We start from the raw sequence: 16267 nt of genomic DNA, 5'->3' as shown, positions 1-16267 counted from the left end.
GAAGCCTTCTTGAAGACCAAGGTAGAATTGATCTTTTGTCATCATTAGAACTTGAGTCCATCATATTCACTAAGTTTCATCATAATGGGATCCAGCTATTTTAGTGTACATTATTATTATTATTATTATTTCTCAGATGTTATGTCTGGTTAAAAATGGAAAGTGACGCGGACCTTGATCAAGCACGACTTCCTTTTAACTGTATGGTATATGTTATAACATTTAGGAACTTTCGGGTAATTGGACAAGTATCAATGATTACAGATTTCTGTAGCTGTATATATAAGTTTGGATGTAGTTGTACTGCTTTGATATACTGGTGGATATTGTGTGGTATGACTCCTGTAGTTGATAGTATAATCAGTATAATGTCAACTTTATCCTGATGCCACATGTCCTTGACTTCCTCAGCCAGTTGGATGTATTTTTCAATTTTTTCTCCTGTTTTCTTCTGTATATTTGTTGTATTGGGTATGGATATTTCGATTAGTTGTGTTAATTTCTTCTTTTTATTGGGGAGTATGATGTCAGGTTTGTTATGTGGTGGTGTTTTATCTGTTATAATGGTTCTGTTCCAGTATAATTTGTATTCATTATTCTCCAGTACATTTTGTGGTGCATACTTGTATGTGGGAAAGTGTTGTTTTATTAGTTTATGTTGTATGGCAAGTTGTTGATGTATTATTTTTGCTACATTGTCATGTCTTTTGGGGTATTCTGCATTTGTTAGTATTGCACATCCGCTTGTGATGTGATCTACTGTTTCTATTTGTTGTTTGCAAAGTCTGCATTTATCTGTTGTGGTATTGGGATCTTTAATAATATGCTTGCTGTAATATCTGGTGTTTATTGTTTGATCCTGTATTGCAATCATGAATCCTTCCGTCTCACTGTATATCTTGCCTTTTCTTAGCCATGTGTTGGATGCGTCTTGATCGATGTGTGGCTGTGTTAGATGATACGGGTGCTTGCCATGTAGTGTTTTCATTTTCGAATTTACTTTCTTCGTATCTGTTGATGTTGTGTGATCTAAAGGGTTGTAGAAGTGGTTATGAAATTGCAATGGTGTAGCCGATGTATTTATATGAGTGATTGCTTTGTGTATTTTGCTAGTTTCTGCTCGTTCTAGAAAGAATTTTCTTAAATTGTCTACCTGTCCATAATGTAGGTTTTTTATGTCGATAAATCCTCTTCCTCCTTCCTTTCTGCTTAATGTGAATCTTTCTGTTGCTGAATGTATGTGATGCATTCTATATTTGTGGCATTGTGATCGTGTAAGTGTATTGAGTGCTTCTGGGTCTTTGTTACTCCATTTCACTACTCCAAATGAGTAGGTCAATATTGGTAAGGCATAAGTATTTATAGCTTTTGTCTTGTTTCTTGCTGTCAATTCTGTTTTCAGTATTTTTGTTAGTCTTTGTCTATATTTTTCTTTTAGTTATTCTTTAATATTTGTATTATCTATTCCTATTTTTTGTCTGTATCCTAGATATTTATAGGCATCTGTTTTTTCCATCGCTTCTATGCAGTTGCTGTGGTTATTCAATATGCAATCTTCTTGTTTAGTTTATTTTTCCCTTGAATATGCTACTTTTCTTACATTTGTCTGTTCCAAAAGCCATATTTATATCATTGCTGAATACTTCTGTTATCTTCAGTAATTGGTTGAGTTGTTGATTTGTTGCTGCCAGTAGTTTTAGATCATCCATGTATAGCAAATGTGTGATTTTGTGTGGGTATGTTCCAGTAATATTATATCCATAATTTGTATTATTTAGCATGTTGGACAGTGGGTTCAGAGCAAGACAGAACCAGAAAGGACTTAATGAGTCTCCTTGGTATATTCCATGCTTAATCTGTATTGGCTGTGATGTGATATTATTTGAATTTGCTTGGATATTAAGTGTGGTTTTCCAGTTTTTCATTACTATGTTTAGGAACTGTATCACTTTAGGATCTACTTTGTATATTTCCAATATTTGTAGTAACCATGAGTGGGGTACACTATCAAAAGCTTTTTGGTAATCAATGTATGCGTAGTGTAGTGACCTTTGTTTAGTTTTAGCTTGATATGTCACCTCTGCATCTATTATCAGTTGCTCTTTACATCCTCGTGCTCCTTTGCAACAGCCTTTTTGTTCTTCATTTATAATTTTGTTCTGTGTTGTATGTGTCAATTTCTGTGTAATGACTGATGTTAATATTTTGTATATTGTTGGTAGGCATGTTATGGGGCGATATTTTGCTGGGCTTGCTGTGTCTGCTTGATCTTTAGGTTTCAAATAAGTTTTCCATGTGTAAGTGTATCAGGGAATGTGTATGGGTCTGCAATGTAATTGTTAAATAATTTAGTTAGATGTGAATGTGTTGAGGTGAACTTCTTTAGCCAGAAATTTGCTATTTTATCTTTACCAGGGGCTTTCCAATTGTGCGTAGAATTAATTGCTTGGGTGACTTCATGTTGCAAAATTATCACTTCGAGCATTTGTGGTATCATCTTGTATGGGTCTGTTTCTGCTTGTATCCACCGTGCATGCCTGTTATGTTGTACCGGGTTTGACCATATGTTGCTCCATAAGTGTTCCATGTCTGTTATGTTTGGTGGATTGTCTATTTTAATGTGTGTGTTATCTATTGTCTGATAAAATTTCTTTTGGTTTGTGTTGAATGTTTGGTTTTGTTTCCTTCTATTTTCACTTTTTTTGCATCTTCTAAGTCGTTTGGCCAATGCTTGTAATTTCTGCTTCTTTTCATCTAATTGCTCTATCGCTTCTTCTTGTGAGATTTTACCTAACCTTTTTCGTTTTTTGTCTGATATTTCATTTGTTATAAATTGTGTTAGCTGTCCGATGTCTTTTCTCAGTTTTTCTATTCTGATCTGTAGCCTGTGTTGCCATGCTGGTTTTGTGGGTTTGTTCTGTGTGTTGGTTTGTTCTGATCTCTGCCTAGTGTGTATATTTGGTGTAGTGAGTCCTCCTATATAAACCAGTAGTTGTAACTCTTCCATAGTTGTATTTTCATTTATTTTGTTGTGTATGATTGTGTTGATAGTTGTTGTTGTTGTTGTTGTTGTTTCGACTTGTGGGTTATTTGGTGGTCTATGCAAGAATGGTCTAATGTCTGTATTTGTGTCTTTGTATTCTATATATATGTCAGTTGAAATTTTTCTTCTATATCTAACATGCGTGTCACTTCGTGTTCTATTTGTGCTTGTTCTGGTGGCTGTCTTAAGATTTTGTTTTCCTCTGACTGTTTAATTGATGCGTGTTGTTCTTTGTTTGTTTGCTCTGGGATGTTTGAGTCCATTACTGTATTTTCTTCTTCTTCTGATTGCACATTATTTTGTTCCAGTATTTGTTGTACTTGTTGTTTGATGTTTTCTAATTCTGACTGGGGTATCCTGTTATTTTTGATTATTACACGGATCTGATCAGCTAGTCGTTGTTCTGTTAAAAATTTTAATTCTGGGTATCTGGTAATAAATGTTGTGTATACTTGTGATCTGTATATCCAGTTGTGTTGGTTCCTAGGTTTGTTGCTTGGTAATAACAGAACATGAGGTGCCGATTAACTTCATCTGACCATCTCATCCTCTGTCTTTGTTTTCCTTCTAGGGTGGTTGCAGGAAGCATATCCTGCAAAACACCTCTATTTGGATTTGAATCATTTTCCAGTTGGCTAGCAGTGTCGTTACCATTGTGGGCGGGGATAGCGTTCAAGCGTCGTCCCCGACCATGATGGCGCTTGTCCGAGGCTTCTTTAGTTCTGTCCTGAACCAACTAATCACACTAAAAGGGGGGTTAGCCCTATTAGTGGTTTGTTCTTTTCGTCGCCTTTTACGACTGGCAGAACATACCGGAGGCCTATTCTTTTCCCGGGCCTCCACGGGAATTATTATTATTATTATTATTATTATCTTCACTTTCTCAGACATTAAGTCCGGTTAAAAATGGAGTGACGCGGACCTTGATTATTATTATTATTATTATTATTATTTACTTTTAATAAGCTTATGAAAGACTAATTACATTCATTCCCAGAGATTTTCACTACTATTTACCTGGGTGCCCATGATATGTACTCAACACAACATTGAGAGTAAATGCAGACACCATTGAAGCAAAAAAAATTCTCCATGTAAGGCTCTGATTCCAGAAACTGCTTCCTTCCTCTAAACTGAAGAGCACACCACCTGTAAAGTATCTCAATTAGGAAATCAAATTGCATATAGACTAGTGACATAAAATATTTCAACTTTTAAAAACTACTCAGAAACTTTATTAAAAATCAGAAAAAATAATTAAAAATCAGAAAAAATAATTACCACACTTAAAAGATGAATGCTTCTTTTAAAATATTTTAGTGTGTTTCCACCAAATCAATTACAACATTGTACACTTTGCACTACTTTAGTAGTTTTTGTGCTGAATTCAGTATGAATTATAGCATATTTATTACATAAGACAAATGTATTTTTGTTAGTCACAATAAATTTACACGACCTATCATGGAAATAAAACAGCAATACATAAACAACATCTGATGAGAGGTGACCACACATTGTAAACAAATATACAAAGGGAAAACAAAAATACCATAGTATTCCAAATTCTGAAAATACAAAAATACACCACTGGGCAGAAGCTGCACACTGGCGAGTCAACAGAAAAATGCAAAAGATTTATTTTGTCTCTCAGATGCTCACTGGACTACGAGAAAAACAAGCAGTTATTATAACAACATCATGATTAGTAGTAGTAGATGCTGCAGCAGGTCTGCAGATGGTGCCATTTGTGATGCAGCACACTTGATCAAGTAGCAATGATGTTCTGACGATTTGAGTAAAGGATCCATGGGTGGCGGGATGTGGATCTGTCTACAAAACTTCACATCGGTACTGTTGTTCAGCTTTGCTCAATTGCAAATAATCCATTTTAATTTCAGAGTAAACACATACATGTTATATAAAGGAATATGAATAATTTGCAAAACCAGACAGACTAACTAAAAATAATAATTTGCTGTAACATAATAATAGGATTGTATTGAGGGTGGCTGCATAAATTTAAATCTCTAAATTAAGGACCCAGGAGAAATCAGTGATGGATCATGAACAATGAAGTTTGACGTAATCAATCATGCAAGGTACGTGTTTTATGAATTTTGTTCTGCTTTCCATTCTAAAGTACAAATTTTTTTACGTAAACTGCATCAAATCTGCTTAAGTTTGCAATAATGCAATGAATTTGCTATTTACACACTCAGAGAACAGAGGAGTTACAAGCTGCGTGCTGTAAGTCAGAATATTTTTATAATTTTCAAGCACTGATTTTGGTTTTAATATTTTTCAAATTAGTCATTGTTGTAATGAAGTTATTGACTAGCGAACAAATAATATGAGGGTGGCATCCAAAAGTTCCCAAATTTGGATTTTACATGTAAATTGTTGTAAGTACACTGAAATATCCCAAGGTGTCTCCTCATACATCCTTCCCGAATCAGTGTGTCAAGTGGCTGCGAGTTGAGTGGGTTGGTTAGTAGTTACTGCTTTTCTATGATTTGATGATTTTGCAATGGCTGGCTGAAAGAGCAGTGTGTTTGTATATATTTTGTTTTAAATTTGGAAACATCTTGTTAGACACGCTTTAGATGTAAAAGTAAAATTTTGGCGACTAAGCTTGAGGTCAGACAAAGATGACTCATATAAGCATTTCCAAAATGGACAAACTTCAACTTCTGACCATTCCAGTCAGCTGTCAACTGGTAACACGCCATAAAATCTTCAGCAAAGTGGAATCTGATTTTACAAGATTGTAAGAAGGCCATCCAAGAACGTTGGAACATGTTTGGAATAAAAGTAAGGAAGTGTCGAGTTACGTATTCCATCAACAGCAAGGTCATTCAAGTTCATTGGAGCACTAGCTCTTATCACGAAACGATAGGGAAGGAAATCAGCCATGGCAGTTATTCAAAGGAACCCTGGACAGGTTTGTTTGACTTTGTTGCGATGATGACAGACGCCTCACCAAATGACTCACCATGCTTTTTTTCACTGCCAGGCCTCCATAGACATTCTGCAAGCACCTATGAATATCTGCGATGCCCTGGTTTTCTGCCAAAAGAAACTCATTGACAACTCTCTGCTTCCACAATGAAATTTTCACTCCGTAGCAGAGTGTATGTTGATATGTAACTTGGTTAGTTAATTATTTATATGTTCCAAAGATCATTTGAAGGGTTCTTCTATCAAAATGATGTGGAATGAGTCAGTTTACAGAATATGTACACATGATCAGTCTTAACATTGATAAACACATTATCGTTTTGTCCCGTCTCATTCAACCTCGGTTACAAACACCATTTTGAAGGCTATGTATAGTACCATCACCTGTCTGAACTTCATGAAACTATACGAAATGAAGTGGGAATATTCTATCACATTCCACAACAAATTCTGCATTCTTTTAACCGAAATGGGATAAACAAAGTGTTGCATTACTTACTGAACACCTCTTGTATTTTGTCAAAAGAACTGAACATGAGATGGACTGCAGCAAAGATTTAGCCACAACTACTTCAAGTCAGAGGCAGCTTCACATGGAAGTCAGAAGGGAACTTAACTACTTCGAGGCAATATAAATTTAGTTTCAAAGGTTGTAAATGATGACAGAAGATGAACTTGGGTTTATGGCCATGGTCCCGAAACCAAGAGACATTTATAATAATGGAATAGTCCTTCACTTCAGTCAAAAAAGTTTAAGAAGCCAAAAACAACATTAACTCCTTATTGATTGAAAGAATTTGTCCCTCCTCACAAGATGGGTTGATAATCAATTCTATTGCAATACTTTACAGTGTTTGAAGAAGGACATGAGAAAAGTGCACGAAAGTGGTGAATGAACAATTTGACACTTACCTACGAAAAAGCATGAAAGTATTCAGCCTACATGATTAAGAGATTTTACTAAAAACAACATGACAGTGTTCCCACCATGACATTTATTCCCCAGCCACCACACTCACCAGACTTAGCTGAGTGTGACTTCCTTTTTTTCCAAACTCAAAATCAAGTTGTTGGGGTAAAGAATTGACATAGTGGAGGATATTCAATCAGAATCGCAGAGATTACTAAACAACCTAAGAAAGAAAGTGTTTCAAGACACATTTAGAAAGTTGTGAAAATACTGAGGACAATGTATCTGCTTCTAAATGGACTACTACTATGGAGGCGATGGCACAGAATAAGATCTAGGTACAACATCTTTAATTAATAGACACGACACTGCCTGACAATAAAAATCAAGCAAATTAAGCACCCAGAAGCTGAAGAGCAAACAAAATTAATCTTCACAGAATGAGAGCACAAGTGATGTTATTCCAGCAATTACAATGAGTGAAACTTGCTAAGAACTTTCTAATACGAGTGGCGTTGCACTCCCTCTGGCCTAGACATATGCACTAATTTAGTTGGAAATGACATCAAAAGCCATTGCGTCCTCTCTTTAAATATGTTGGTCCACAACTGATTTAACTGGTCCTTGATATCCTGGATACTGGCCCCGGGACACAGTTGACTTCTAAGCTGGTCCTACATGTGTAGCAGGACAAATCTGGAGATCTTTCTGGCCACAGGATACCCCAACATTACACACACAGCTCACACACATGCAGCATATGTGAATGAGCACTGCTCTGCTGAAAAATGACACTACAATAGTGTCATAAGAGATATAACACACGAGGGCATAGGTTGTCCATGACATCCTGTTGTGCCGTCAGAGATTCCTTGCTCATTGTCAGCCATGACCCGAAGTCATATCTAATGGCTTCTCACACCATGACAACAGGAGTAAGATTGCTGTACCTCTCCAAAGACCAAATGAGGTGGCACAGTGGTTAGCACACTGGAACCACATTCAGGAGGACAATGGTTCAATCCCGCGTCCAGCCATCCTGATTTAGGTTTTCCGTGATTTCCCTAAATCATTTCAGGCAAATGCTGGGATGGTTCCTTTGAAAGGGCACGGACGACTTCCTTCCCCATCCTTCCCTAATCCGATGTGACTGTTGACCTCTCAGTTTGTTCTCTTCTCCCAAATCAACCCAAACACTCTCCAAAGCATCGGAAGAGTGGAACCACTCCCCAGGTCGTCATCATGCTCACTAACAATGGTCATCCGGGTAGCATAGTACTGCAATTCATCACTGAACACAATCAGTAAATTCTTCTCGGTCAGGGCAACACTCCCAATTCAACCATTTGTGTTTTAGCATTAAACAGATGTAATTCCATAGCCTGGCAGCTGTCAGTCAACAATCAATGTGCAGCATGGCACAGAATGTTGCAGGGAGTCAATTACTTGTCTCCAGTGGCTGGCACAAAGGTGAGGTGGTTACGATGTGCTTGGTGTGATCCTTCCTTGAGGTCCTTAGACATGGTTCACCAAAACCTTGACAACAAGTAACCTGCCCTCATGCTCCCATGAAGTCCAACACCACTGCACTGTCACATACAAGATCCCCACAAATTTGGATATAGTGTGATTTGATCACTGGCCAAATGGAGACACACAATGAAGCCCCCTTTCAAACTCTGACACATGTTGATAACATTGACTTAGACAAGTACAAGAACACGCCGCACCAAAACCTTGACAACAAGTAACCTGCCCTCATGCTCCCATGAAGTCCAACACCACTGCACTGTCACATACAAGATCCCCACAAATTTGGATATAGTGTGATTTGATCACTGGCCAAATGGAGACACACAATGAAGCCCCCTTTCAAACTCTGACACATGTTGATAACATTGACTTAGACAAGTACAAGAACACGCCGCACAGTGATAATTCAACATGTGGTGCAGTTCACACCCCTTATATACCCTTACCAGTCCTGGTAAAACACTGAAAACAAACAACAATTTTACAAACATGCCAATGGTGCATACGAGTATGCATGAGCATGTAAGGATTGTAACAGGGAAGACTTTGGTTTATTGGGAAAATTTTTAGTAAAGTGCTGTTCATCAGTACAGGGGACTGCATGTAGGACACTAGCGCAACCCATTGTTGAGTACTGTTAGTGTGTTTGGGATCTGCACCAGGTCGGATTAAAGAAAGACATCAAAGCAATTCAGACACAAGCTGCTCGATTTGTTACTGGTAGATTCGAACAACACGTGAGTATTATGGAGATGCTTCAGGAACTCAAATGAGGCTCAGTGGAGGGAGATGACATTCTTTTCGAGGAGCATTACTGAGACAATTTAGAGAACTGGAATTTGATGCTGAGTGTAGAATGATTCTACAGCTGCCAAGTACTTTGCCTGTAAGGACTATGAAGATAAGATTAGGGAGATTAGGGTTTGTACAGAGGCACACAGATCGTACCGTACAATGGCTTGTATGTAGATGCAGAAGACGTTACATTAACATCTGACTGTCTTCTGGGTGCTTCACTTTTTTGTCCAGCAATGTATTTCACAAACTTTTGGATACAATCTTGTATATATTAAAAGGGCAATTCATATCCAAATGACAAGATTACTGCAACTTAGTATCGGCAAGTACAAGGTGTTTTGGCAAAACATTGAACTTTGACTTTTTAACCTGATAACTACTGATTTAAAATCTGACCTGGGACCATAAACAATTGGAGTTGGTGATGATTCATGATAAGATAAAATTAATTTGTATTCAGCAGGAAATTCTGTAGTGGAACAAATGTTTAGAGATATATAAAGTAGAATCAAAAAGTAAACTGTTTAGTCAGACAGCAGAAACAAAGAAGAATTAAATGACAAGGTAACACAACTGAGCTGACATTGAAGAAATGGAAAAATGAGTAAAGTTGATAAACTGCTTTGGAGAATAATAATCCAGAAAATTAAATAGATAAAGTAAGTGATAGAAATGACAGAGTGGCCAACATAGAATCCATTTGGATCAGAAGGTGACCGAAGTACAATTTGGTTGGAAAGGTGAGTTGAATACAGTATCTCATGTCAGAAACCTTGATGTCTCCTATGTGGACACAATAAAAAAAGGAAGCAAGTAATTATGGTAAAAATTGTGTAATTATAAAGAGGAAACTACGATTAAAGTACAGAATTTTTATATAGATGTAACATGGTTTGTTGATTTGGCAGAGAGGTTTTGTCATAAAAAGGAGATAATGATATGAAGCTGTCAGAAGTGAATGGGTTTCCAAACTGGAGGTCTGAAAGTAACTGAAAATGTGTTTTATCAGAGGAATCAGTGTGACAGATAAGCTAAATTTTGCAAACAACTATATATAGAGTGGTGGAAGAAGTATATGAGTAAATTCAGTAAACAATTTAAAGATTATTGATTAACTAAAATCTTTGATTTTGTTGTAAAGATTCTTAACTTTTGTAAATTTTAGCACGGCTGCCCCATACACAAGAGTCCTGTAAATATTGTCCAGATAAAACACCCACAGGCCACACGCGACTTAATTTTATACCTGGGTTAGGTCTGTTTGGAATGTAAGTCTCCCCATCTTTTCCTGTCCTCCCACAACATTTCTCTCCCCTCTCTGTTCCAGTATTTTCCTCTCTTCTTCACACGTTCCTTCACTCAAACGATCCTCTATCTGTCTTCCTCTACGTATCTTACCTCCTACTGTAATTTCACGAGCCTGTCTCAGTATCCAGACAACTCTCATTCTTTTAACTTGCTCATACCATTTTAATCTTTTCTTATCTATGGTCTCTTGTGTGGGCTTGTCTTTTACAATTTCTCTAACATCTTGTTTCTTCTCATTCCATTCAATAAGTCCCATCCTGCTTCCCTGAAATTTTTTCTTGCACGCTTGTGCCCTTCTCACCTGCCTGTTCTTCATTTCCCAAGTTTCTGATATATATGTAAGTACTAAAACATAATATGCTTGATACAACATTTGCTTACTTTTTGGTGGTACATCCGTAATCCATATCAGGCTTCTTACACTTTGCAGGAATCCACAGGCTTGCTTTCCCTTTCATTAATCTCAATCATTCCTCCTGCTGTCTTACATTGTGCACCTAATTACTTGAAATTTCTCACTTTCTTCAGTACTTGCCCCATAAACTTTTATCTCACTTAGGCAGTGAATCGGCATCACTTAGTTCCTGTAAGATGGATGTACATTACTTATGGGCAAATTTTAAGCAGACTGTTAATCGTGGTCTGGAGAGTTATGTGCCTAGTAAGTTGATAAAGAATGGAAAAGACCCACCATGGTTTGATAACCAAATTTGGCAGATGCTGCGGAAGCACAGGCTGTTGATCTCTAGGTTCAAAAGGGAATGCACAAATGACAACAACTGAAGGTTAGTAGAGATTTGTGCGTTGTGTGTCAGTGAAAAGATCTCTGCACGAAGCATATTAGTACCACTGTCACACCTTATCAAAAGATCTGGCAAAGAACCCAAGAAAATTCTGGTCTTACGTAGAATTGCCAAGCGGGTCTAAAGCTTTCATTCAGTCACTTATTGACCAGTCTGGTGTGGCAGTTGAAGATAGCAAAATGAAAGCCAAAGTTTTAAATTTCACATTCAAGAAATCGTTCACCCAGAAGAATAGTACAAACATACCATCATTTGACCATCAGACAGACTCCCGTATGGACAACATAGTAATAAGCATACCTGGCTTAGGGAAACAACTGAAAGATTTGAAAGCAAATAAATCACCAGGTCCCAATGGAATCCTAGTTCAGTTTTACAAAGAGTACTCTACGGCACCAGCCCCTTACCTAGCTTGCATTTAACATGAATCTCTCACTCAGCAAGAAGTCACAAGCAACTGAATATATAAGAAGGGTAAAGTAATGGACCCACAAAATTACAGACCTATATACCTCACTTCTGTTCGCTGCAGAGTCCCTGAACATATTCCAAGTTTGAAATAACAAACTTTCTTGAGACTGAGAAGCTTATGTGCATGAATCGGCATGGTTTTAGAAAGCATCACTCGCACAAAACTCAGCTTGTCCTTTTCACATAATACATTGCAAACAGTGGATGAAGGGCAACACGCAGATTCCATATTTCTAGATTTCCAGGAATCATTTGACAAGGTGCCCCATTGCACGCTTTTAACGAAGGTATGAGTGTATGGAGTGGTTCATGGGCGTGAGTGGCTTGAAGACTTCTTAGCTAATAGAACCCAGTATCTTGTCCTCTATGGCCTGTTTCATCATATACAAGGGTATCATCAGCAGTGCCCCAGGGAAGTGTGATAGAACCACTGTTGTTCTCTATATAAATAAATGATTTAGCAGACAGAGTGGACAGCAATATGAGGTGGTTTGCTGATGATGCCATGGTGTATGGTAATGTGAGTGAAAGTTGAAAGACACAAGACGTCTTAAACAAAATTTCCAGTTGGTGTGATGAATGGCAGCTAGCCCTAAATGTGGAAAAATGTAAGGTAATGCTGATGAGTAGGATGGTCAAACCTGTAATGTCCTGTTTGACATGGTCAAGTCATTTAAATATATGGGCATAATGCTGCAAAGCGATAGGAGGTGGAACGAGCATGTGAGAACTGTGTAGGGAGGGCGAATGGTCGACTTTGGTTTATTGGGAGAATTTTAAGAAAGAATGGTTCGCCTGTAAAGGAGACCACATGTAGGGTGCTGGTGTGACTTATTCTTGAGTACTGCTCGAGTGTTTGGGATCCGTACCAGGTCAGATTGAAGGAAGACATCGAAGCAATTCAGAGGCAGGCTGCTAGATTCATTACTGATATTTTCGAACAACATGTAAGATTTACGGAGATGTTCTAGGAACTCAAATGGGACTCATGGTGTGAAGGACACATTCTTTTCGAGAAATAGTATTGAGAAAATTTAGAGAACTGGCATTTTCAGCTGACTCCCACGCGATTCTGTTGCTGCCACCATACATTGTGCTGAGGACAACAAAGATAAGACACGAGAAATTAGGGCTCATATGGAGGCATACAGGCAGTCGTTTTTCCCTCACTGTATTTGCAAGTGGAACAGGAAAGGAAATGACAAGCAGTGGTACAGGGTACCATCTACCACGTACCTTACGGTGGCTTGCGGAGTATCTCTGTAGATGCAGATGTAGATCCATTGCTACTCCCCTCTTACTCCTCATTGTCATAATCATTAAGTTTCAATCCATATGGTCCCACCATTTACTTCCATACATTGAGCCCTTCTTTTGTCTCTCCTCCTTAATTCTGCCAGACCATTAAATCATTTTCAAATACCACTGCTTCAATATTTTCATCTTCTATTCATGCCACCACTTCTGCCGTTACCTCATCCATAACAGTCATGAAAAATAATGTGGATAGCATTTCTAAATGGTCTATCTTCTCTCCTCCAACATTTACACAACACAAACTTCCTTGATTCACTTCCTTTGTTTTCTCATAGTCAGCCTTCAAATTACATAATTGTTGCCTTGGTGACATACCACTGTGCTTTACTGTTTTAGTAAATGGTAATTTTAAACTGAACAGTACTATTAAACCTCTAACATGATGCCAACAGTCCAATAATTATGTGATTATACTCTTATCTCACAGGTGAAAGCAATTTTACAGTAAGAAAGTGTGCGACCGGTCGATGTTCTATATGATTATTCTTAATTTTAATTTTTCTATTACAAAGAGGACCAGAGAGACTGCATTATGTGCTAGGCTTAGAAGAAAAGGTACCACAACACATTTTAGACCAGAGGTCAAAATACCATGTGAAAAATTAGACTAAGGCAGTTAATAACAAAAATGAAGTAAACTTTTGTTATGTAAGAGACTTTCCGACCGTATAATTTGTTAATTATGTTGTTTTGAGTCTTACACTTGAATTTGGGTTACACCACCAGCAAGTTTTTGTGGTTATATGGTGTTTTATTTTCATAGGATTTTGTAGTACAACGAACTGATATGTAGGATTATAAATTTGAATTAGTAAAGATGATAACCTTCAAGGCAATGACTATCTGTGAGCTATGTAAATAGTTTATTTCCCAGTTTTCACTCTTCTGCACTACGTCATCTCTTCAACTTCTCTCTATCGACATGTAGACATCTCATTCGATCTATGCTACCCAGTTTGTGCAGGGATGTAATTATGATTATGAGAATCATATAACCTAAATACATACGAGGTTATTACTGACTAATGCAAAATACTTTTCCATTTACGGACAAGTGATGTTATTCAGTATTGCTGCTATTATGTATTTTCCTTTTGATATCAATGTTGTGAGTCAATTATTTTGACTATTTGTTTTTCATTCTGGAAGAATCAGGAAACCTCAAAATATTCAAAAAGATTGAAGAGAGTACTTTATTTAACATTACTTTTATGACTGATCAGATTATTTAAACTGGAAGATGAAAAATTCCAATTAACAGTAATGTTCGCATAGAACAAGTTTTAATTTTTCCAGTAAACAGGCAACTGAAAGGGTTTCCTGAAATCAATGAAGTTACAGAAATGGTTAAAGTAGGAGTGGTTAGAGGCAATGGCAATGGAAATGGCAACACTGGTTCTGGTTCCCGCCAGATCACCAAAGTTAAGCACTGTTGGGCTTGGTTAGCACTTGGATGGGTGACCAAGTCTGCCAAGGGATGCTGGCAAGCAAGGGTGCCCTCAGCCCTTGTGAGGCCAACTGATAAGCTACTTGATTGAGAAGGGCAGTTCCAGCCTCCCAAGCTGACAACTGCCAAGACACTGGTGTGCCAATCATATGCACCACACTATGTCGTATGCCAAATGTAGGTCAAAGAAGACAGTGACAAGGTGCAGGCAGTTAGTAAAAGCCTGTCAAGACTGTTGTTTCCAATCTGAGTAAATGATCAGTTTTAGATCACCCTTCCCAGAAGCCACACTACTATGGGGGAAAAAGCCCTGAGATTTGAGTACCAGCATGAACTGAAGATAACCATCCTCCGGAGCAGTTTACAAAGTATGTTGGTCAAGATATGTTGGTTCTTCTCGGGTTTAAGGAGGGGATAACTATGCTGTCACGCCATTGCTGTGAGCAAAATGTGGTTGAAGACCCTGAGTAGATGTTGCCTCTGGGTAATGTTTAGGTGCTGAATCATCTGGTTGTGGATTGAATCCAGGCCTGGGGACTTGTCATATGAAGAGGTAAGAGTCTGCAAGAAACCCCATTCAGTGAAGGTTTCATTTTAGGCTTCAGCTTGGTGGGGCTTGAAATGGGGGATTTCTTCAACTCCTCGTTTCTGCCAGAGGAAGGTAGTAGGGTACAAAGATGACACCGATGCTGTCGCAAAGTGTGTCATGAAGTGTTCTGCAAGGACGGATGGATGTAGACAACACAGAGCACTCTGTAGGACAAGACCCTGGACAGTTGATTGTCACTGACAGCCCAGAAAGCTAGGAATCTTAGATCAAACCTATGATAAAGAGGCATATGTCCCCAAGGAGGAAACATAGCACTCCCAGCATTCCTTTTTGCTCTCCTTGAGCCTTAGCATGGAGATGGTTAAAAGTGATAAGGTTGATCTGTGAAGGGTGTTGTTTACATCACTGCAATGCTTGTCTGTAGTCCTGCATAGTGACTGCTATGTCCACCACAGTACTGGTCAACGACTAGGAGAACCTGTGGATAGGGGGATAGCAGTGCCAGCGGCATGAAGAACAGTGTCAGAGATGTCTTGCATAACCGCATCAATGCGGTCTGAGAGAGAGGTGTCGAAGTGCACAACAGATGTATATAAAGGCCAACTGGCCATGTAGACTGTCCTTTGTGGGGGCTGTCTGCTTGTTTGTGGCAGCGGAAGGCTAGCATCACTGGAAAGTTGTCACTGTCACAAAGATCATCCTGGGGTGACCAATGTAGTGAAGCCATGAGAGGAGGTCATGAGATCAATAGCAGAAAAGGTGCCATAAGCAGCACTGAAGTGGGTAGGGGACCCGTGATTGAGAACATACAAATAAATGTCCGTAAAAAGTTGGTCAATACAGTGGTAGAACTTCACTTTATTAAGGTAGGCAGTTCAGCATAAGGAAGTGGCCTACCTGGAGAGAGGTGGACATTGCAAACGGTGATTGCTGGGGTCATTTGCATTCTTACTGCTATTGCTTCCAGGGTGGTATGAAGGGGGATCCAGTCACTAATGACATCTAATGACATCTGTGTGAACTAAACTGCAGACCCCTCTAGATGCTATCTCAGGGCCTGCATGGTTCCTACAGTTTCCCCGACAGCCAAGAATCATTAGAGAGTGCTCATCATAGGAATTGTAGT

General features: G+C 38.4%; 1 protein-coding gene across 1 annotated transcript in view; it reads right to left on the bottom strand.

Moving 5' to 3' along the window:
* Positions 1-16267, bottom strand: part of LOC124595397 (H(+)/Cl(-) exchange transporter 7) — a 186752-nt gene that overhangs the window by 87906 nt on the left and 82579 nt on the right. The window contains exon 7 of the mRNA XM_047134124.1: positions 4061-4192. Within this exon, the coding sequence (XP_046990080.1) occupies positions 4061-4192 (132 nt within the window). The remainder of the gene's footprint in view (positions 1-4060; positions 4193-16267) is intronic.

The sequence above is a fragment of the Schistocerca americana genome, chromosome 2, assembly GCF_021461395.2.
Source record: "Schistocerca americana isolate TAMUIC-IGC-003095 chromosome 2, iqSchAmer2.1, whole genome shotgun sequence".
Lineage (NCBI taxonomy): Eukaryota > Metazoa > Arthropoda > Insecta > Orthoptera > Acrididae > Schistocerca > Schistocerca americana.
Note: the sequence above shows the minus strand (reverse complement) of the source record. Positions and strands in the feature narration are given on the sequence as shown.